Consider the following 25360-nt stretch of genomic DNA (forward strand, 5'->3'; position numbering starts at 1 on the left):
GTATTTTGTACAAATTGGTTGGCTGCGAAGGTACAGTGTTGCCACATTTTTATTTTTGTAATAAAGGTGACATATAACATTGAAAATCACATATTGTACACTTCGGGTATTTTCTAATCCCATTGGAAACATTTCAAATTATTGTACTACAAACCCATGATACTACCACAAATCTTTTGCCCAGTTATAATAAAAAAATCCATAAAATGCATCTCTCTGGAGGATGAGAACACTACATTCATGTTAAACCTACAAAAGATTATCAGGTTGATAGGGGGAGAGTAGGAATAATACGAGGGCAGTTCAATAAGTAATGCAACACTTTTTTTTTCTCGGCCAATTTTGGTTGAAAAAAACGGAAATTTCTTGTGGAATATTTTCAAACATTCCCGCTTCGTCTCGTATAGTTTCATTGACTTCCGACAGGTGGCAGCACTGTACGGAGCTGTTAAAATGGCATCTGTAACGGATGTGCGTTGCAAACAACGGGCAGTGATCGAGTTTTTTTTGGCGGAAAACCAGGGCATCTCAGATATTCATAGGCGCTTGCAGAATGTCTATGGTGATCTGGCAGTGGACAAAAGCACAGTGAGTCGTTGGGCAAGCAAAGCGTGTGTCATCATCGCCGCAAGGTCAAGCAAGACTGTCTGATCTCCCTCGTGCGGGCCGGCCGTGCACAGCTGTGACTCCTGCAATGGCGGAGTGTGCGAACACACTCGGTCGAGATGATCGAGGGATCACCATCAAACAACTCAGTGCTCAACTTGACATCTCTGTTGGTAGTGCTGTCACAATTGTTCACCAGTTGGGATATTCAAAGGTTTGTTCCCGCTGGGTCCCTCGTTGTCTAACCGAACACCATAAAGAGCAAAGGAGAACCATCTGTGCGGAATTGCTTGCTCGTCATGTGGCTGAGGGTGACAATTTCTTGTCAAAGATTGTTACAGGCGATGAAACATGGGCTCATCACTTCGAACCTGAAACAAAACGGCAATCAATGGTGTGGCACCACACCCACTCCCCTACCAAGAAAAAGTTTAAAGCCATACCCTCAGCCGGTAAAGTCATGGTTACAGTCTTCTGGGACGCTGAAGGGGTTATTCTGTTCGATGTCCTTCCCCATGGTCAAACGATCAACTCTGAAGTGTATTGTGCTACTCTTCAGAAATTGAAGAAACGACTTCACCGTGTTCGTAGGCACAAAAATCTGAACGAACTTCTCCTTCTTCATGACAACGCAAGACCTCACACAAGTCTTCGCACCCGAGAGGAGCTCACAAAACTTCAGTGGACTGTTCTTCCTCATGCACCCTACAGCCCCGATCTCGCACCGTCGGATTTCCATATGTTTGGCCCAATGAAGGCCGCAATCCATGGGAGGCACTACGCGGATGATGATGAAGTTATTGATGCAGTACGACTTTGGCTCCGACATCGACCAGTGGAATGGTACCGTGCAGGCATACAGGCCCTCATTTCAAGGTGGCGTAAGGCCGTAGCATTGAATGGAGATTACGTTGAAAAATAGTGTTGTGTAGCTAAAAGATTGGGGAATAACCTGGTGTATTTCAATGGTGAATAAAACAACCCCTGTTTCAGAAAAAAAAAATGTGTTGCATTACTTATTGAACTGCCCTCGTATTTCACCAGAGGCCAGCTGAACAGAATGTGAAGAGTAGAAAAATACAAAGAGGGTATTAAGCGAAATAATTTTCAGGTAGCCTTTTCTTTTAACTTTATGTCAACACTTTCTCCAGCTGGATTTACAATTTAAATTGCTAAGATGCTTTCTACATTCACATTTCAAACTATCTTTTCTCACTCAAACCATCTTTAACACCAATGCCACAAACAATTTATGTATCACTTCACTCACATCCAAGGACAACTATTTGTGGATTCATTCAATTCTCAGTGACTACTTGAAATCTGTCTCTAATATTGTGCTCTGAAAGTAGGTCTCATGCAGTGAAATGATGTGCAGCACCAGTAGAGGACCAGAAAATTATTGCTCATTATCATAAGTGACAGAGCAACTTAAACTTGCTCAGACACAGTAGCCATCCAACATGGATGAGCTATCAGGAAATACTTATTGCAATATTAATGTGTGACAATTTGTACTGACTTGCCACACAGTATTAATATCAAAATTCCATTCACAGAAAAAAAGTAAACGAAGTAAATATAAGGCAACATCAATTTATTAAGCAAAAAAATAGAGTACAGCATCTGTATGAACTGGTCTTACAGACAAAGTCCTGAGATGACAATACTGGACAGGTGAATTCTTGCTTAAATCAAAGATGAAACATAGCACTTTTTTTCACTATTTTTCTTTCTGGCTCACAATCAGGACAAGCTGGCAAGCTGGTTGTGTGTGTGTGTGAAATCTTATGGGACTTAACTGCTAAGGTCATCAGTTCCTAAGCTTACACACTACCTAACCTAAATTATCAGCCACACAGTCCATGAGTGCAGCGCCTTAGACCGCTCGGCTAACCCCACGCGGCTAAGCTGGTTGATTCAGTCATTTTTATTATGCTACTATTGTCTTATGTTTAAGAGTGGATCTGTTTCACTAATTCTAATATCAACATAGTCCCCAAGAAACATTAGTAATCATCACACTATTATCTTAGCTTACACAACTGGAAAAAATTAAAATGTCAGAACAGTATTTTCTGTCAGGGAATCAAACTATATGATAAATTGTCCAAGTAAATAAATGAGATAACTAATACATACACATTTAAAAGGCAGATAAGGCATCTCTCTTAAACAATATGCACTGTACAGCATACAATTACCTAAATAATCAAAAAGGTTAAGATCGGAAAATATAAAGAAAATCTGTCCTTATACTGAGGGCAACCATATCTGAGTGCATTGATTTGCATTTTTTTTATGCTCATAATAAACAAACATTCCATGTGGTTTTGATTTGTTAATTCAAACCTCAGTATTTACTCAGACTGCTAAAGGATGCTGTGGACCTATACCCCTGCTCAGAACTACATTGACTCAGATAAGTATATCCAGGGGAATTGTTGATTCAAGAACATACTAATGAATGTTATCCAGAGGCTGGGTATCAACATGATCCTGACCTCAAACAAAACGGTGTGTGTGTGTGTGTGTGTGTGTGTGTGTGTGTGTGTTTTGTGATAGAATAAATATTGCAAACTTAGTTTTGAAATCAACTATATCTGTAAGTAATTATGCACCTGTATGTTTGCTTATCTTTTAATTACATTTTATTGCTGCGTCAAGCTGTCATTTCTAGTATCATTGTACAATTATGTGTAGATGCACAAACTACTAAGTAACTAAGAGTCTTAATCCTTTTGCTGCTGTAGGCATGTATACATGTCCTGCTATGCTATTTCCCGGCATAGTGGACATGTGTAAGTGCGCCGCTTGGGTTTTCCTACAGTGCTATGGATATCTGAATGCATCGTGAGCTGCCACTCTCTCATTGCTGCAAATGAGTTGCTTTCATATTTCAGTGAATAAACAAGTTTCAAGTCTTTATTGTACAACAAATATGCCTCACTATTGTGAAAAAGGAAAGTTGCCCCTCACCACACAGCAGAGATGCTGAGTCGCAGATAGGCACAACAAAAAGACTGTCAAAATAAAAAAAGAAATAAAATAAAATAAAACACACACACACACACACACACACACACACACACACACACACACACACACACACACACACACCTGCGGTCTCAGCCAACCGAGGTCACACGAAGTGCGAGTAGCAACTTTCCTTTTCACAATATTATTAAATTCCATTCTGAGTTTCCGATTGTTTGATATGTGCCTCATTCCCCGATACCATTTGCAAATAGCCTCATTTCAATATCTTGAATCATTTTAAGATATCTTATCTACATTTCATGTACTGTAATGCATGTGTTAAAACAGGGTGGATATGCTCCAGGACAAAACGAGAAATTTGGGAAAAACCCAGGAATATGTTTATCCAGTAGAAAACTGGGATAAAACGGGAATTTTTTAGAATTCTGGAAATTTTTCATTGTTTTAGTATTTAGTTAAATTTTTGTATTTGACTTAAGAACTGATAGTCTAACAAAGAATTTTACTGTATCCTGCTACTGCAGCAATAAAACATAAATGAGAGAATAAAACTTAAGTTGCAAAGGAAATGAGCCATTTACAACAACAAAACACAGTGCACACACAAGTGCCTGCCAAAAGCAAAACATGTCAGATGCTTTAGGACAAAGACTATGGAACATTTAATAACATCCAATGAGCGTGGTATCACAACTGTTTATATTAAGTTTGTTCGCCAGGGGACTCGTGCGCATGCGCACTTGAGCTGTGTATGAGCAGTATTTTCTCCTGCTTGTGGCTGCAGCAGTAGCAAGAGGCAGTCACACAACCCAGAAAAATGTTTTTGGCACATCCAAGCTGCCAGATTCGCGCATGCACAGAGAATGTCTGGGTTGTGGTGGGGAGGGTGATAGTGACCCGTGTTTATGTTTAGCGAGTTTACTGTTTCCTTTTTGTTTACAGTTCAAACATCAAATGAAAACAAAATGGATTTCTGTGATTGGGAACTATCAAGTGAATTAAAATACATTCACATAATTACAGAAAGCTAAAATATGTTATTGGTTTCAGTTGTCTAATTTTCTTTCCATGTTTTTGGTAGTCAAGCATTAATTGCCTTGCACAATAATGAAGTTATTTTTGGCGGTCTGCTAAATAAGTGTGGCTTTTATTAATCTTTTCCGCAGATGCAGTCAGTTTATAAGAAACTGAAGTATTTCATTCCAAATTATTGGCTAGTTTCAACGGTTTACTCAATTTCCAGTGCACGTTTTCATCTTCTGGCATGTATGGAATTAAAAAAATAAAATAAATAAAATAAATAAAAATAAAAATAAAAATAAAACAACCAAACATGAGACAATACAGCACTGGTACTCCAAGAAAATTTACATCCTCAAAAGCACACTGAAAAGCTTAATATCTGGTTGGTGCAGACTTCATTGTGAATCTGGACATATGAACATGTCCTTTAAGCTGAATTATGTATTTTAGTATGGTTTACGAAATTCCTATGCTCTTCGAGTATCCTCTGATGTCGTATTTCTTTTATGATGTCATGTAATATCTCTTAATGCTATATGTGCACAAACATACGGGCTTCTTAAGACATCTTAGCTGCCCATGCACAGTAACGCCTGTTTTCTGGCGCACTCTGGCACCTACTGAAACGAACCCATGTCTAAGAGATCGCAGGAAAATATTGCAAATGATTCTTTGAAAAGCGTTATTTTCAAACAAAATTTCCTTTTATGCAAGATGAATTATGTTACGTTTCAGAATGTGTAATGAATTTCTTAAATCACAGCTTAGCTTTTCTTGTGCTATACTATGTACATTCATTTAAACCATTAACCTCTCCTGTTTCTGTGTTCACGCTACTTAAAAGTGATGCTGTTATTAGCTGACGACATCACATGTCCTATGCTCTGAATATCTGCTGTCACTGGTGAAATCAGTGAAATGAGCTATGATTGGCTTACAAAAGCGCATTGCAATCTCTCTTTCAATACATCAGAAACTAACATGCTGTGTATGGTGGAATTCGACTTTATATTTTCATAATATGAAAATATGCAGCGAATCGTAATAGGAAAATATGCAGCATACATGTTGCTACATATCAAAAATCTTTCCAAAATGCGCCCCCCTTCCACCCCCCCCCCCACCCCCCCCCCCCCCCTTCCGAGTTTCGTTTTATAAAGTGCTGGGAAGTTAAATGCTAGTGTATAAAACCTTTACCATTCAAAGGATTTATAGTTTTACGGCTCTGAAGGAAAGTACATTGTTGCTCATCATGGAAAAAGTGTATTTTCACCTTGGAAGAGGTGTATTTTCACCTTGGAAAAAGTGTATTTTCATGTGAGAAAAAGTGGTTTATAACCAGGAGATCGCGAATTTCTTTTTTCTTCTCCTCTCTCTCTCTCTCTCTCTCTCTCTCTCTCTCTCTCTCTCTCTCTCTCTCTCTCTCTCTTGTCCACCTATACACCTTGTAAAATCAACCACACACAAAGTTTACGCAATGGGATTTTACCGCTGTGAACACTTTAAAATTTTGTGCAAAGTTTTACTTAATTTGATGCAACGCACTAAGTATTACATAATAAAAAGAACCTCAGTTCTTTATCGAGTGAAGATATCAGACTGTAAGACATGCAAAGATAAAAATTTTGACCAAACAGTTTTCAAACAGTCATGTGATAAGTATTTCACATCAGCTGGAATGCCATCTCTAAGCACAGATACCAGCATTTGACGAGCAGTACAGCCATAATGAAAGCTGCCTCAGCAAGGGACGCAAACAGCAGTATGTCTGCAGCAGTGAAAGGGTTAATCCCTGTGTCACTGTCAGCAACTAAGACCTTATTAATGAAAAACAGAATATATCATTGACATTCCCTAATGACAATGAGATTCTAGACTGTAAACAACTATAATGCTGTACAGCTGAGTGGCGAGCAGAAAATTCAATTTTTTATGCCACACTTATGTGCTCTTTGTGTTACAATATAATTTATAAATTAGCTATTGATGATAACATTATACTGACCTTTAGCTTAGCAAGCTCAACCTCTAGTGCTTGAGGGTCCCCAGCATGAGGTTTCAATTCAGTAAGTGTATTATCAGTCTTATCAATCCAAACCAGAAGCTCTGCCAGTGCATGCTGGAATTGACCCAGCCGCAACAGAGCATTCTCCAACTGGCGCTGGCGCTCCACAACACCCCTCAGTAATTCATCCCATCGGACATTGACAGCTGACAGAGGCTCCTTTATTGCAGCTGCCTGCTCTGCACTAGTCCGTTCTGTTAGTTCTTGTGCTTGCCTAAAAATTAAATCAATATTTAGGAATATTTAGAAATCTTAATTATCACTCACTCTTTTAACCTATTTTTCTCCAAGAGAAATTATGAAATTCACTAATTTTATTTTGTAATAGGGCACAAAAAATGTTTATAGCATACATTACATGTAAAAGAAGTATGTTCCCTACTGCTTAGAAATGAAAATGAAATAATATGTGAATACATGGTGTCTCTTCTTTTAGACATGTCCAAAAGAACAGACATCATGCATCATATAATTTATGTGCCTTGACGGGCAGTGAATCCACTATCTTTAGTGCAGGTGTACAAATATGTTTTTCCTCCTGTGGGAATGTCAAAGTAGCCAGCATGCAGGACATGGATAGGGACTGCGGATAGGCAGTGCCAGATGGAAATGTGGCTTGGCCAGGAAGTGTGCTGAGATATTCCGCACAACTGCGATAAACACTGTGTCTGGACAGCGCAGTAGTTAACGCGACTGCCTACTAAGCAGGCGACTCTGGGTTCGAACCCCGGTCCAGCACACAATTTCACTCACTGTTGCTGGTTCTGCTTAAAATCCTCATGCAGCTGACGTCAACAGTTCCTTCCCTGACCTCTCCTTTATTCCCTGTTCCATCTTCCGTTTACAGAAAAAGAAATGCTACAAGTACTAATAAGGGAATTTATTCTGTTAAATACATTGTCCCATAAATATTTCCAAAAGATTGGGGAAGGGAGGTGGTGGGGGTGGTGGGGTGGGGGGGGGGGGGGGGGGGGAGGGGGGGGGGGGTTAGGAGGCTAATAATAGGCTGACTTCACAATTTCACAGCAAAACTAATTAATAAATACATAGTCACAGCCTTTCGCATGTCATATACTATTTTGCTGGACATGCAAAATTTACAATATCTGTCATGCAACATTAACAAATTCTTCAATGATGAATGTAAATATTTCGGAGAATTTTAACGACTGAATATTAAAGCTTTAATATTTTACAGCCATATCATGTATAAGTCTATGCACTCACTTAGCATAAAGCAGAAGCTAGGGACGCAGTATGTGATACAACTAAAATAAACAAACAGATTTCAGTTATTTGGAACACTATTTTATTAACACTGGAAAATCCAGGATGGAATAATGACAATATAAACGATAGATTGCTACTCACCATATAGTGGAAATGTTGAATCGCAGATATGCAAAACAAAAAGATTGTCAAACAAGCAATCTATCAGCTAAAGAGGCCTTCATCTGAATTAGACCCCCCCCCCCTCCCCCCAAAAAACACACACACACACACACACACACACACACACACACACAAACGCCTTTTTGGCCGAAAGCTTACTTGCTCAATAGGCTTTTTGCTGTACATATCTGCAACTCACCATCTCCGCTATATGGTGAATAGCAATGTATGTTTTTCATAATACTGTCATTATTTTATTAATGTTGTATTTGCTGTACAATAAATGTGAAGCAACTATACAAGGTTTACAAGCAGAATTTATTATTAAAACAAGCAATCACACGCCAAAGGATCCAAAATGAAAGTGGAAACAACGTGAAATTTGGAAGAAAATAAGACTGGCAGGTTAATGATGAATAGTCTTACTCACAGTAAGGCGAATAAAAGATGCAGCACTTGCTCAGATGGAAAAGAAACCTTACAGAGTTACTTGTAGTTTACTTAAGGAACCATTTGGCATCCATCTGTTGTGATCTTAAATCAGAATGGTTACGTGGACATTCAAGCCCACTCTTTCCAAACATGAGCCCCAAGGCTTTATATTTACCACCTCACTCAGTATTACTGAGACCTGAAGGCAGGTAAAGTGAGCGACCAACAAGGCATATGAATAAGATTGAAACTGTCGCTAATCTACGTCGGAACTCAGTAACAAAAAACATACGTGATCACCACTATGTTGTGCTGGCCAGCTTCATGGACCCATTGCTGCCATGTGTGTTTCATGTATTTTTGATAGTTAACTCCAAGGGAAGACACTGCTCAACGTCTTAATAACACAATGAGTAGGCACCTTCAGTGTTCCCACTATTTTTACCCACCTATAACTTCCTAGTGTTGTTTTAATGGTTATAATAGAGGGAAACATTCCACGTAAGAAATATATATCTAAAAACAAAGATGATGTGACTTACCAAATGAAAGTGCTGGCAGGTCGACAGACACACAAACAAACACAAACATACACACAAAATTCAAGCTTTCGCAACAAACTGTTGCCTCATCAGGAAAGAGGGAAGGAGAGGGAAAGACGAAAGGATGTGGGTTTTAAGGGAGAGGGTAAGGAGTCATTCCAATCCCGGGAGCGGAAAGACTTACCTTAGGGGGAAAAAAAGAGTTTCAAACTCTTTGTCTTTAAATAAGTCTGCTTGTGTCTGTATATGTGTGGATGGATATGTGTGTGTGTGTGCGCGAGTGTATACCCGTCCTTTTTTCCCCCCTAAGGTAAGTCTTTCCGCTCCCGGGATTGGAATGACTCCTTACCCTCTCCCTTAAAACCCACATCCTTTCGTCTTTCCCTCTCCTTCCCTCTTTCCTGATGAGGCAACAGTTTGTTGCGAAAGCTTGAATTTTGTGTGTATGTTTGTGTTTGTTTGTGTGTCTGTCGACCTGCCAGCACTTTCATTTGGTAAGTCACATCATCTTTGTTTTTAGATATATAGTGTTGTATTAAGTTAGATAAAACAAAAAACCACTTCTCCAGAATTTAACAGAAACAACCTGAATGTTGAACTGGACACCACAGCACCTTACCAGGCATGATGGCACATCCCTTTTCCCTTATGACCTGAGGAACAGCTAACCCAGCCAGTTATGTGGGGTCTATGGTTTAACATGAAACCTGAACCATGGTATTGAGATCACACATGGGCCAAACTCTAAAGCCTCTCAATAGCAGCATTACATTTCAAATAAACTGTCATACCATACTTTATACACTGTACATGACCACATAATAATAAATGAAACATGTGGCTCCTCAGTGGACAGTTTACTAAAATGAACTCTCCTGACAAATTACTTGCTGATGTTGAACCACAACTCAAATCAAGAGCTCGCTCGCTCTCTCGCACACAAAATAATGTTCTACAGTAAAACCATGTGACAAGTCCTCACTGACAAATTTGAACCTTCAGTCCACTGTTTGTCACACTCAACTGACACACACCTGTTAATCTTAGAATAGCACCAATCCCGCAGTTTGGAAAAGTAGTTCAGATATCCATGAAATGCCCACAAAAAAGAAGGCAAGCAAAATACAAAGATCTATGCTCATGTGCAAGTCCAGCACACAGTTTTAAGCTTTCAGAAAGGTTAATTCAAAAGTGGCACATTATTTAAAACTGTTGTGTCATGTACCAGGATTTTGGCTCCATCATATTCTTTCTTTAAATAAATAAAAGTGACGAAGATAAATCATGGTTTTATCAACAGAAGAGAGAGGAAACCAGTTTTCAACCACTCCTGCCTATAACAATCTATACATCACAATTTTACACGGTTGTGTAAAGTCTAGTCAAGCACTCACAAGAAAATCAAAAACAGTTGTAACACAATTGGCAGAAATAACCTGTACACTTGTCATCAGGGAATTTATGAACTTTTCTCCTTTTGTTAACACATCATAGGAAATAAGTTCTCATATGAATAATCACTAGTTCATTCTTTCAGTGGCAAATATATTTCACGCAAAACAGCCATGCACTTTCCAAAAACAAAACATGCTAATCAGCAAGCAGTCATTTCTGCTTCAAAATCAATAATAATGTAACTTGCCTTCTCAGAGCCCTGCAGGCCAGATTATGTCATCAAGTGGAAAGAAAAGAAAAGTCCGTTATTATATTATTCATACTACTATTTAACAAATACATGTAGAACACAAAATCAACTATATTTTACACACAAAAAAGAACTTACTAAATCCATTCTGCACAGTAACTACTTTTGTGTTTTTCTTACAAAGTTTTACATGATTTTTATTCATAGAGGCAATACTATGTAATTCTTCTCAACAGTAAAATTAATATTTTCTTAAGGAAGTCAAACATATTCAAAGATATTCTAGTACTACACCCAAATTTCATCAAAATATTTTACACAGTTTGATAAAGAAGACTGCACTGAGTTACTTTACCTGTTCAGGGCTTCAACCTTGACCATGTGTGGGTCAACCTCAGCCTTGAAGTCTTTCAGCTGTTCAATTTGTTTTTTGACAGCATCAATGTCAGACCCAAGTGCTCCCATTGATGAAAAGCGCTCTTCTGCACTATCAAGAAATTCCACCAAGTTCTAGGGAATGCAAATAAAAGTGTTTTTAATTTAGAGCATTTAAGCCAGCATTTTATCAAAACAGTTATATCAGTATATAACAACGTTAGTTAAGGCAGCATTTTATCAAAACAGTTACATTAATATATAACTGCATTAACTGGCTGTTATGTTGGTTTTTGGTGGAATATTTTATATTTAAGAACTGGTGTAATATTCTGCAATATGTATTATTTTACAAACCTGTTTGCGGCTGTCACACAATCATCAATTACTAAGATAAACAAATGTGACTGAGGTTTTTTTGTGAGATCATACATTTTAAATAGTGCAACTACGGAGTATCTCAGTTGGTTTTGAAGATGACAGTTGTTAATGCTTGACTAAAAGGAGATTATTTCAATGAAAATGTGATGTAAAATATTTAGGTTAGATAAAATATACGACACGTTAAATATCAAACTATAGGACAATTTGGTGACACATTCCAAGGGATGACTGAACAAGGTAAACTTGTCCTTAAAGGTCCAATATTATGAATGGGTACAACATTAGAAATGAGACTTATAAACAGTTACATGAAATAACAGTAATAACACTAAGTAAAATATTTTTAACAAGGCACTGAAAATATATTAATTGAAATAAAGGGAATAAATTGGGACAAGTGAGTGGAAGAGGTAATTTACAAAGTGGTTTGGATGAGAATATTAGTAGCATCTATCGTTGGAAGTGGCGGATAAGGAATTGTGTGAGTAGGTTGTTCAGTACTAAGCATGAATAATTGACACTTGTTTATCAATTTCTATTATTTCAAGATATTTTCTCTTGGTTTCTTGAAATGCTGGAAAGCAATAAACATATGTTCACTTGTCCAAGGTAGTTCATCTGCCTTCCTTGAAGTACAACTTCTATCACTACCAGCCACATGTCCCCTGACAAGGGAATGGTGAAATCTACATGCAGCACCCAGTCCCAAGGGTGCTATGGTGCAGGCCATTGAGAAAATTTTTGGGTGGGACGGTCTGGTTGTAAGATGGTGCTGAACAGGCTCTCGCAATGTGCTCAATGGGACAATTAATTGCTTGTCTATAGGCACATCGGACCGGCGCTTTAATTGAGGAGAACCCCCCAATGAGATGCTTGTAACATCTGCAGAATGCCTTGATGCACTGCCAGGGCAATAACAATGCAGCAATTCTGATCTTCCATAGCTATTTGTCAGACACTATTGACAACATTGGACATATTTCAAACATCACAATAGGCTCAGAGTACTGAGTCTTATCCCACTGTAAATTGCTCCAGCCATCCCTGCTGGACTGCTGGAACAACCCTGTACATGGACAACAGGTCATTGTTCACGGCATGAGATAAATATCTATTGGACATTGTGCCTTGACTGTGTACATGAAATAGTCACAAAGTCTAACATTGTCACTGAGTTTCTGTCTCATAACAATGGGAATGGTCCACTGGCTTCATGAAACTGGCAACACCCCCCAAGATTCTGCCGCCCATTGAGTTTCATCTTCACTTTATCTAGCACAGCGAAGAGGATAGGTTGGTCACAGCAGAACTCAGGAATCAGGGCCTCAAAGTCTTGGCTCTAACCCAGATCCATAAGGAGCCACCATGCTCAGAAATGGCACTACCTGAGAGACCAGTACAACTTTATTGACTATTTCAGATTTAAAAAACAGAGAAAGTATCAAGTTTGAAAATACTTTTGGCCAATTAACAATTCCTGAACAAAAGTGTAAGCTCGCATTTCACAATTTTTTTGCATTTGGCCATGACTATTATTTGTCCCCACAAGCGAATCCATTGTCTGCTACACGATACTATATGGTGCTGAGCTACACAATATGACTCTGACAGTATTGTAAGGGGGAGGGACACCCCAGCCAGATATAAGTATCCAAACTGATCAGAGTGGCCAAGACCCCTGTATCTACTGATACTCATGCAATACTTGGCTATCCCCAAGTCTACCAGTATATGGTGAAGCTGTAGGTCTCCTGATGTGTTTGAGGACTAATTCAAACAAAGGAAAGTTATTCCATGGTACAGTTCACCCATGGTTTCAACAACCGCTGTGTGTCCTAGCATAAACCAGTCACAAAAAGTTGCAAAGACTAGGGGCATTATTTCCTCTTGTGTAATGACCTGCTATCTGGGCAGTATTGTGCCTGTGGCACCCGTGAACAAACACTTGTAGCACCGGGGTCAAACACAAAAGTAGGATAGCATGCCAGCTCCAAGCATTCACATACGAAAAAGCAATGCGCTTAAGCTGAATAAACAAAAACACACACTGAAGGTTGCAAGCGAGAGACTCCAGACTCAGCACAACCGAACCAGGAAGGTTATGATTCCAGAGGCACTGTCCCATGTATGCAACACTTGTGCTGCTCATAGCAGTCACGGATAACTCTGACTCTCAACCACAAACAACTCTTGGTCTTACATGCCTGTGTTTGGTGGGGATATCGAAGTTATGAAACAAAAGATTTTATATTTGTATGTAAGATTAAAATATTTTGAAGTTTTGTTTCTACGAGATACAGTGATAAAAAATACTCAAGGACATTCACATCTTACTGTGTAACTGATGATGGGGTAGAGACAGAAAGTAGTCTTGACTGGATGAGCAAGGAGCAGAAATTTGGTTGTGGTGTTTTCAAGGGATCAAGGGAGGTGATCTGACCTATTAGAAGATGCTTATCAACCACGACATCAAAAAATTTCATGCAACAGATGTGCAGAAGGGAATCTTCTAGTCTAACAAGATACAAACCTGTAATGTCTCATGGAATTCCATGGCTTTTTCCATTGCATCTATGAGGTTCTCTTCTCGTTTAGCGTACAGAGCTGTAATGTTATCCCAAGCATTGTCTAGGTCCTCAATGTGTTTCTTCACTTCAGGTTTATCAGGTTCGCCACAGAGGCTCATCAGCTCTTGACCAGTTTGACGGCATTGGTCAACTTCTGGTTTTGTCTGTCAAAACACACAGAAAAATGTTTACACAAAAAGAGTAAAAGACATCAAAATGAATTTAGGGGTATAAAACAGTTATGTAGAGAAGACCATATACAAAGTGCCTCAACAAATATTTTCATTTCAAACTTACAATATATCTTTTCCTTTACATTTTATTTTAATACGCACTTTCAAAGTTTCTTTTTCATAATGACCAGAATAAAAGCAAAACCTAATTAAAGCAAAAATATATAACAAACAGTGAGCAACATTCAATACCATGTATCTGAGTTTATTTCTGGAACCAAATAGAATTCAACTTGCACATTCTTCATGTTGTGAAAGACAGAACACATTAAGAACATTTACAATAGATCAGGAAAATAATCTTACTCCACAGGAATGATTCTGTAGATTATGAAAATATTCATAGTACTAGGTTGAAAGGTCTGTATATTAATTTATCAATTGATTACGGCACAGACAGATGGGCTATTTATAACACTGGCCAAAGGTAGTGAAATAAAAGTACCCTATTACCACTATCCAGAAAGCTATGAAATGAGCATACATTGGGTAAGTACCTGATCAATCTCGTGGCGTATCTCCTGCAGAGCTTCTTGTTGCTGCTGTATAGCGGCTGGCTGCACGGCAGCTGGCTCCTGAGAACTGAGGCTGTCCTGCAGGTCACGCAGTGTAGCCATGACATTGTGCAGCTCATCCCAAAACCTTTCGGCCACAGACAGTGTCTCTTCCAGAGAGCGCCCACGCTCTCCTGTTGCCCGCTGTACTTCATTCCATAAGCTGTTCAGACGTTCTAGCTTGCGTTTGATGTCTGCAATATATGGTTAAATAATGCAACATATGAAAATTAAAAAGAGGAACAGTGCATATCATATGGCTAGAAATTATACTCTTGTTGTTGTTGTTGTTGTTGTTGTGGTCTTCAGTCCCGAGACTGATTTGATGCAGCTTTCCATGCTACTCTATATGGCACAAGCTTCTTCATCTCCGAATAACTACTGCAACCTACATCCATCTGAATCTGCTTAGTGTATTCATCTCCTGGTCTCCCTCTATAATTTTTACTCTCCACACTTCCCTCCAGTACTAAATTGGTGATCCCTTGATTCCTCAAAACGTGTCGTATCAACCAATCCCTCCTCCTAGTCAACTTGTGCCACAAATTCCTTTTCTCCCCAATTCTATTCAGTACCTCCTTACTAGTTATGTGATCCACCCATCTAATCTTCAGCATTCTTCTAAAGCACCACATTTCAAAAGCTTCTATTCTACACTGTTTATCGTCCATGTTTCACTTCCATATATTGCTACACTCCATACAAATACTTTCATATAAGACTTCCTGGCATTTAAATCTATACTCAATGTAAACAAGTTTCTCTTCTTCAGAAATGCTTTCCCTGCCATAGCCAGTATACATTTTATGTCACCTAATTTAATTCAACTACATTCCATTATCATTGTCTTGCTTTTGTTCACGTTCATCTTATATCCTCATTTCAAGACACTGCCCATTCCATTCAGCTGCTCTTCCATGTCCTTTGCTGTCTCTGACAGAATTACTATGTCATCGGAAAACCGCAAAGTTTTTATTTCTTCTCCATGGATTTTAATACCTTCCCCAAATTTTTCTTCTGTTTCCTTTACTGCTTGTTCAATATACAGATTGAATAACATTTGGGATAGGCTACAACCCTGTCTCACTCCCTTCTCAACTACTGCTTCCCTTTCGTGCCCCTTGACTCTTACAACTGCCACCTGGTTTCTGCACAAATTGTACATAGCCTTTCGCTCCCTGTATTTTACACCTGCTATATTTAGAATTTGAAAGAGAGTATTCCAGTCAACAGGGTCAAAAGCTTTTCCTAAGTCTACAAATGCTAGAAACATAGGTTTGCCTTTTCTTAACCTATTTTCTACGTTAAGTTGTAGCGTCAGTGTTGAGTCACAGGTTCCTACATTTCTATGGAATCCAAACTGATCATTTCTACAGTTTTTCCATTTACTTGTAAAGAATTCGTGTTAGGATTTTGCAACTATGACTCATTAAACTGATAGTTCGGTAATTTTCACACCTGTCACCACCTGCTTTCTTTAGGACTGGAATTATTATATTCTTCTTGAAGTCTGAAGGTATTTCGCCTGTCTCATACATCTCGCTCACTAGATGGTAGAGTTTTGTCATGACTGGCTCTCTCAAGGCTATCAGGAGTCCTAATGGAATATCGTCTACTCCCGGAGCCTTTTTTTGAATTAAGTCTTTCAGTGCTTTGTCAAATTCTTATCGCAGTATCATATCTCCCATTCCATCTTCATCTATGTCCTTTTCCATTTCCTTAATATGGCCCTCAAGTACATTGTCCTCGTATAGACCCCCTATCAACTTCAACCACCTCTGCTTTCCCTTCTTTCCTTGGGACTGGTTTCCCATCGGAGCTCTTGATATTGATAAAAGTGGTTCTCTTTTCCCCAAACACCTTTTTAATTTTCCTGTAGGCAGTACCTGTCTTACTCCTAGTGATATATACTTCTAAATCCTTACATTTGTCCTCTAACCATCCCTGCTTAGCCATTTTGCACTTCCTGTCGATCTCATTTTTGAGACGTTTGTATTCCTTTTCACCTGCTTCATTTAGTGCATTCTTATATTTTCTCCTTTCAACAACTGAATTCAATCTCTCTTCTGTTACCCAAGGATTTCTACTAGCCCTCGTCTTTTTACCTACTGATCCTCTGCTGCCTTCTCTATTTCATCTCTCAAAGCTATCCATTCTTCTTCTACTGTATTTCTTCCCCCAGTTCTTGTCAACCGTTCCCTAATGCTGTCTCTGAAGCTCTCAACAATCCCTGGTTCTTTCAGTTTATCCAAGTTCCATATCCTTAAATTCCTACCTTTTTGCAGTTTCTTCAGTTTTAATCTACAGTTCATAACCAATAAATTGTGGTCAGAGTCCACATCTGCACCTGGAAACGTCTTACAATTGAAAACCTAGTTCCTAAATCTCTGTCTTACCATTATATAATGTATCTGGAACCTTGCAGTGACTCCAGGCATCATCCACCTACACAATCTTCTTTCATGAACCTTACACCAAGTGTTAGCTATAATTAAGATATGCTCTGTGCGAAATTCTACCAAGTAGCTTCCTCTTTCATTCCTTGGCCCCAGTCCATATTCACCTACTACTTTCCCTTCTCTTCCTTTTCCTACAGTCCAATTTCAGTCCCCCACGACTATTAAATTTTCGCCTCCCTCAACTACCTGAATAATTTCTTTTATCGCATCATACATTTCTTCAACTTTCTGATCATCTATGGAGCTAGTTGGCATATAAGCTAGTACTACTGTGGCAGGTGTGGGCTTCATGTCTATCTTGGCTACATTAATTCTTTTTGTATTTATAACCCTATACTCACCAGACCAGAAGTCTTGTTCCTCCTGCCACCTAACTTCACTAATTCCCACTACATCTAACTTAAACCTATCCACTTCCCTTTTTAAATTTTCTAACCTATCTGTCCGATAAAGGGATCAGACATTCAATGCTCAAATCTGTAGAATGCCAGTTTTGTTTCTGCTGATAACGATGTCCTCCTGAGTAGTCTTCACCAGGAGATCCGAATGGGGATTATTTTACCTCTGGAATATTTTAGCCAAGAGGATACCATCATCATTTAACCATACAGTAAATCTGCATGCCCTCAGGAAAAATTACGGCTGTAGTTTCCATTATGTTCTTACAACAATTCATTTACTTAATTTAGTGTGCAACTGTTCCATAGATGCATACTGATATGATCTTATCTTGGTAAATAATGTCTGGTTTAAATGTGACAAGTTTTCATTCCACAACATTGTATTTTCAGTTTTTATTTTCTTCAGCACTGCTAGTTTTGGGCATGAGCAATATTCAAGCACACCTAGAACAGATGTCGATACACAATCTTCGTCTTGCACATCTGTGCACAGCGCTGTCAACTAACTGCACAATTAAGCGTGGCGTATAATTTTTGTATGATAAGACATGGGTTTTGCATCAACATCTGTTCTAGATGCACTTAAAAATGGGCCATGTCCTAAACTAATAGTGATGAATAAAGTACAAGTTCAAAATCCACCGGTATAATAATGCCTTTCCTGGAATTTATCAAGGCTGTGGTGCCCAACCACAAGAAAAGGATGTTTTAATTACTTTTACAGCCTATATTGATATAATACTTGATTGGGTATACTATAGTATTACAAGCACAGTACTGGTAGTTTAAAACATAGCAAAGTGAAACTGGTCCATTTGTTCTCTTATTACTAATCAAAGTACTGTTTTTCTTTTCTCATATTTACACAGTAGTAAGCTGAAATTCCTAAGTTATTTTACAAGCACTATTTTTCCAACCTTCATTATTTGAAGTATAACTTACAATCAAATGATAGTTATACTAATACTGTGCAGATAAACATTTTCCATTAAGTAATATTGAGCATTTAAGATTAGAAACACCACTCACACTCGAAATTTTGATTTGCTAAGAAGAGCCCGCTTCAATACTCCTGTACACCATTTTAAAATTATAATCTTCATCACTACAAAAATTTTCTTATTTTAAAATTTTGTGGTTTAGGAAATATTACTATAAAAATGTTGTTGTCATAAGAAAAACAAGTTCTAAAAATATATATGACTATTGAGAAATATTTTGTTAGTTAATGAAATATTTTAGGCACAACATTTAGTTCTATAAGAAATTTGTGCCCGAAAGAACAGAAACAACGCAGAATCTGCAGCTGTGATACATATTATGTAAACTGAAGGTGGAGGGAGTATTAACAAAAACTGTACACACCTTTAACAGCAGGATCTGATGTATTTCCTGCCTTGCTGATCACATCATCTGCAGCCCTCTTGACAGCAGCATAAGCTTCTTGACGTTTATCAAGGTCTTCTACAAGTGCTGTGTTCTCTTCCATTTGATCTCGAATGCGTGTCGGATGAGCTGAGACTGGCTCTGCAGCATGCACCTGATCTGCAGTTGAGCCAAGAGCTCTTAACATTCCTTCAAGTTTATCTGAAAACTGACTGGATTCCTGTAAGTTGAAGAAAAAAAATTATGGGATTGAACCTGGTAGCCACAACTCTACACACATCATTTACATAATGGAAATACAGGGTGGTCTTGTTGCACAAGTCTAACTGCCGAGTTGGCAAGTTAGGACAATATATTATGAAATTCACAAATATGCAGAATTTATGTCATTATATAATCTTTAAGAAGAAAAATGACTAAATAATCCAATCTTTGCTTTGTGTGTGATTCAATGTAGCGCTTAAATGAAGAAATATAGACATTTTTCTGATAAGGGAATAACTGAGTACTCAAAACCTGCTGAATAAGGTTCAGAAAATGGTAAAGTCCATATTATTTAAGAACCGTCAACAGAAAATAGTAGAAAATTAATTATGAGAGTTGTTCTTCAACACTGAAAGATGCACAGTAATGCCTCAGATGAAATACGCAATTAGGGTTGTTACTGTGCTACAGATACATGCATACCTGCAAAGCTTTCTCAAGAGCCTGTTGCCGCTGTCTCAAGTCAGAACGTAGTCCAGCATAGCGAGAATTGTCACTCTCTACAATCTCTTGAACTTTTGCTGCCTCATCATCACTTACAAGTTTTATGAGAGCTTCTCCCGTCTTGTTGAGCTTTTCCACAAGAGGTTTATGTTCATTTATTGATTGCATCAATAGCTGTAAATAAAAAATTCCTGAAGTCAGTATCACTCTACTCCAATATTATGTAAACTCTTTACTTGCTTGAAAACAACAGAAAACCCACAACAATTCTTAATTTGATTTCAACAGCTCATAGAAAGTGGAATTGAGAATAGAAGTTGTGATGAAGGGTGAGAGGGACAGTAGATGTAGATAACAGAGGTGAAAAAAAGGGGGCAAAATGTGAAGAAAGAGAAGAGGGGAGAAGATGAGGAAAGAAAGGAAATGGAGGGGGGGGGAGGAGGGTAGATGAAAGGCAGGGGGAAAAAAAGAGTAGGTGAGAGGGAGGGAGGGAGGGAGGAAAGAGGAGTTGAGAGGGAGTGAGGGAGGGAAGGAAGTAGGGAGGGAGGAAAGAGGAGGTGAGAGGGGAGGAGGGAGGGAGGAAAGAGGAGGTGAGAGGGAAGGAGGGAGGGAGGAAAGAGGAGGTGAGAGGGAAGGAGGGAGGGAGGAAAGAGGAGGTGAGAGGGAAGTAGGGAGGGAGGAAAGAGGAGGTGTGAGGGAAGGAGGGAGGAAAGGGTAGGTGAGAGGGAGTGAGGGACGAAAGAGTAGGTAAGTTGGGGGTAGGGGATCCAGAAGCAGAGAGAAGACAGTGAGCTAGATATGGTGGTGGTGTCAAACTGCAAAGAGAGAGAGAGAGAGAGAGAGAGGGGGGGGGGGGGGGGGTAGTTTACAAGGGATAGATACAATGAGAAGTATCTGCAAATACAAATCAATGGAAAGGCAAGATGAATGAAAGCAGAGATATAAGTAACAGAGTGAACATAGGTGTTAAAAAATCTCATTTATGTTTTGATGTTAAATGTACTTTATCAATGTGATAATGGGAGCTTTTGTTATTGGTATATAATAATATCAATTATTACCATAAAGTTTGTCTTAACCAGAACAGTAGACCACCCTGCAACATGTAGCTGAACTTAACATGCTTGATTTCAATGGCTGCTTCACAAGCCGGGCCATCTGGATACACCACCAGCTTCTCTGAACAGTCAGATGTGAGTTATCCTTACAGGACATTCTACACTTCCAAAATTAACCTGCCCTCCATCCAACAGTTTCCACCCCAACGTATCAGCTCCTCCCTTTCTCACATCATCATCCCCCCCCCCCCCCCCCCCCCCCCGTCCCACACCTCCCCCTCATTGTGTGCCGCCATCAGCCCGAGCACTTGCCCATCCTTTACTCTTCCCTACTTCTCCCCTTTTACACTCCCTGTTTTTCCTCCACATCCTACCTCCCAACGCTGCACCTGGCAGTCTCATCAGGCTGCCATCTAGTCCCAGCACGCCCTGCCAGACAACGATCTTCTCTGCCCACACTCTTACCCAGCTATGTCTCCCTCTTAACCACCCCATTCTAGATGGCTATTCACATCGCAATCCAGCCAGAGCTGCAAAGCTCAGTGTATAAAAGTCTTTTTGTTGTTCCTGTCTGCAACTCAAAGCGTCATTTATAGGGTGAGTAGCAATTTACCCTTTTCCTAACATTGTTGATATTTCAACGCCAACTTGGAGTTTCCACTATTAGAAACAAAAATAACTGGATAAAAATACTGATCATATAATAATAATAAAAAAATAAATAAAATAAAAAATAACGGGACTGGAACCCACACTACAGCATATTAATCAATTGGCTTAACCACTAAATTATGGTGCCATTCTGAAACTTACTGTTATTTCTAAGTTACTAGTGCATCACAAGAAATTCTGAAACTGTTCTGTCAATTACTCACAAAGGAGGGGGCTCCAATATGAAGGGCTGCAGAATGGGATACCTGAGTCCATAACCAACACTACAATGTAAGTGGTTTTAAAACTTCCATCTCACCCTCGTCAGCCTCTCTGTGTTAAGAAATATTGCTACACCAACGCAAACTATTTTGCTGGTTTTAGTATACTTCACAGGCTACATGGTATCTATTTAATAATTAATGTATTTCTGGAACCTATTACCTGACTGGAACAGAAACATACTGCCCTATTACTTTTAATTAATAGTTCAAGTCAATCCATAGTGGAAATAATGATATTATGTGTACATTGTGATTCCAAGGCTCCTCTAATATTTTTCATTATACTCGATTCAATGTATTTTTGAACACAGATGCTAAAAAAAAGTAACAGAAAATAGGACGGACACTGCTAGGACACAAAGAGGGAACAATCACTGTCTTCTGATTGGGGTTGTGTACAGTTCATGTGCATCTGAAAACCTTTTAGGTTAATGAGATTTAGTTCTCAATCCCTAGTGATTGTTATGCTCCCCAAATACTTAAGAGACACATGTTCGCAACAAGCGCTCATGTTTTGTTTGCACAACCATAAAGACCTGCTCTTGAATCTGTGCCCACTGTAATCTGCAACAGTACTAAAGCATTTTGCAAGAAATATCCAAACACTATTAAACCCTTGCTATGTACATTAGTCATGGCTTTCTGCGTACAAAAATCTTATGGCCTGCACCAACAGTCACTGTTTTTTCTATGCTTTATTAGAAGACAATAGGAAACCTGTAGCTGAACATCAACAATATAAATATTTCAAATGTGATAAGAACCTCATTTCTATCTTGCTGCTGTGCAATTAAATCAGGTCGAAGAGTTGGCATCGCGGCAAGAACAGCTAACTGCTGCTCAGTGTCAGTCAGCCAACTAGCCAAGCCATCATGAGTTTCATTGAAGTGTTCAGCCAGAGCCAAGGCCTGCTCCAGCACCCCTAGTCGATCTGAACTCAGTCCTGAAACAGTGTCCATCATTTCACGTAGATCTTCCATCTTCTCACGAATTGTTGATGTGTCCTCATGCTGTGCTGACTCCCGCAGTACCTGTTACAAACAATGTAGTCTAAGATTTACCAACAATAACAATATCTTCATTACAGAATGTAAAATTCTTATCACTCCTTGCATAAGTACTAAGTTATGGTACCTCCATTTAAATCAATGCTGAAATAAATGTAATACATCTGCGTATTGTCTCGTACAATCTATCTCAGTTCCCTGAGATGCAAAGGAATGTGTGCCCTTACAGAATGGAATCTTACATTAGTACTATTCACACCCACAAACGTATCATCTTTACTGTAATGGCCCAAATTATTGCGCCAAACATAAACAATTCTGTCCTTATATGTTACTCTAAAGGAGAGTTCAGATGCATTTTTTCATGTGCCACAGGGACAAAGGTAAGAGAACACATCATCATCATCATCATCATCATCATCCATTTTTGACCATTCATTCACTACATTCCATACATCACACCATACAGAGAATCTTCATGAATGTCTTTGCATGAAAAATAAACATGGAAGACAGACAATAGTGGAAGTCCTCAAATATCTCCTTACAGAAGGCAGAGTGAGAGAGAAAATCTGTTGAAACACATAACTAAATTTCCTTTATTACAGCTCAAGACTTCACTTCTACAATGAATGACTACCTTTCTGCTGCCAAGATAAATTTGTAATCAAAGTTTACAGGGTGTGAAGTGAAGAGCAGAGGAAGTAAGTCATAGTTCAAAAACCTGTGAACAGCCTGTTGCAACCCCCCTTACATAATGCTAGACACCAACAGAAATGGTACCTGAACTGTGTTCTTCCTAGTATTGAACTGCACCAAAAATTCAGATGTAATTTTCATTTAAATGAAACCAAAGTTAAATACTTGTGCGAGCAAATGTTGGTAGCACCTCTGACTGACTGGGAACTGATACATCACACTTTTTATGTGGAGTTCTTTGTAGATTGTATTTTATTGGTCCTGTTGTCTACATAGCAGCTTATGCATAAGACATTGGACAAGTCAAGTTATAAATATACAGGCTGAAAGTAATTTCAAGGCATACATATTTAAGCTTACAATAATACATATTTAAGCTTACAATAATACACTTTACACACAAGTATTTGTATAACACATTTCATAAATTTAAATATTCTTCAATAGAATAAAAGCAGTGATGCTGTAAATATGACTTTAGAGATTTCCCAAAAGTATTGACCTCAGTGATAGCTTTTATGTTTTCAGGAAGTTTGTTATAAAGCTTAACTCCCATGTGAAAAGTACCTTTTTGGCACAGTGCTGTGCTGATTTGAGTCATATGTAAGTTCCTGTTTTGTCTGGTAAAGTGCTCATGTATATCACAGTTTTTTTGTAGCCTCTGGTCCTTCCCTATTACATTTAATTTAAAGAACAAAAGGGTTTCCATAATGTATACACACGGTAATGGGGGAATACCAGATTTCTTAAACAGGGGTTTACAAGAGTCTCTAGGCTTGCACCCAAACAAGATTCTAATGGCCCTTTTTTGTAGTTTAAAAGTGCTATTAGCTATTTTAGAGTTTCCCCAGAAGGTGACCCCATATCTAAGACGAGAATGAAAGTACGCATGATATGCATTCATTACTGTTTTCTCACTACAGCATGATTTTAATGAACAAAGAAGATAACATGTTTTGCTCAGTTCTGTATTGAGACATTCAATATGCTTATTCCATCTGATGTTACTCTGCAGCCAAAGTCCTAAGAATTTGGTTTCAGTACTGTTACCAACTGGTTCGTCATTGATAGAGACTGATGGGATAAACATGTCCTTGTTAGGAACATTGTGGAATTTTAGAGCAACGGTTTTCTTACTGTTTATTACAAGCTGGTTACTCTGTGCCCAGCTGCTAAGTTGTTTCGTGACCGTGTTTACTGTCTGCTGTAACTGTTCATCGTCGTCTCCTTTTAATAGAATCGTGGTGTCATCTGCAAATATGATTGATTTGTGTGCATCAATATTTAAGCTTAGATCATTTATGTACAGAAGAAACAGAAGGGGTCCCAATACGGAACCTTGGGGTACACCACATTTTATTTGTTTATAGTCAGATAAGTGATTAGATACAGTTTTTAGTTCAATATCTGTGTGCTTGACGCACACTGCCTGCATACGATTTGTCAGGAAGGAACTGATCCACTTGTTGGACAGACCTCGAATACCATATCTTTCTAGCTTTGATAGCAGAATTTTATGGTCCACCATGTCAAATGCTTTTGACAAGTCAATAAAGACTCCTATTGTTTCCTGTTTTTTGTCCATCAGGTTTAGGATGGAATTGATGCACTCATAGACAGCCGTTGTCGTTGACCTCTTATTTCTGAATCCATGTTGTTCATTACATAGGATGCTGTTTTTATTTATAAATTTCATAAGTTTCTCATACATAACTTTTTCCAATACTTTAGAGATGCAGGAGGAAATTGTGATGGGTCTGTAGTTATTTACATTGTCTTTATCCCCTTTTTTATATACAGGAATAACTTTTGATGTTTTTAACACATCAGGGAAAGTGCCTGCCTGAAGTGAGCAGTCGCATAAATGTGTGAGTACTTCAATTAGGTTT

At 38.6% G+C, this 25360-nt stretch overlaps 1 protein-coding gene across 1 annotated transcript in view; it reads right to left on the minus strand.

Moving 5' to 3' along the window:
* The window catches only part of LOC124803383, a 514737-nt gene that overhangs the window by 100551 nt on the left and 388826 nt on the right, over positions 1–25360 (minus strand). The window contains 8 exon segments of the mRNA XM_047264568.1: positions 6635–6908; positions 10703–10714; positions 11061–11215; positions 13995–14195; positions 14762–15012; positions 19044–19284; positions 19752–19946; positions 22530–22796. Coding sequence (XP_047120524.1) covers positions 6635–6908; positions 10703–10714; positions 11061–11215; positions 13995–14195; positions 14762–15012; positions 19044–19284; positions 19752–19946; positions 22530–22796 — 1596 coding nt within the window.

This window comes from Schistocerca piceifrons, chromosome 6 (genome assembly GCF_021461385.2).
Source record: "Schistocerca piceifrons isolate TAMUIC-IGC-003096 chromosome 6, iqSchPice1.1, whole genome shotgun sequence".
In the NCBI taxonomy this organism is placed as follows: domain Eukaryota; kingdom Metazoa; phylum Arthropoda; class Insecta; order Orthoptera; family Acrididae; genus Schistocerca; species Schistocerca piceifrons.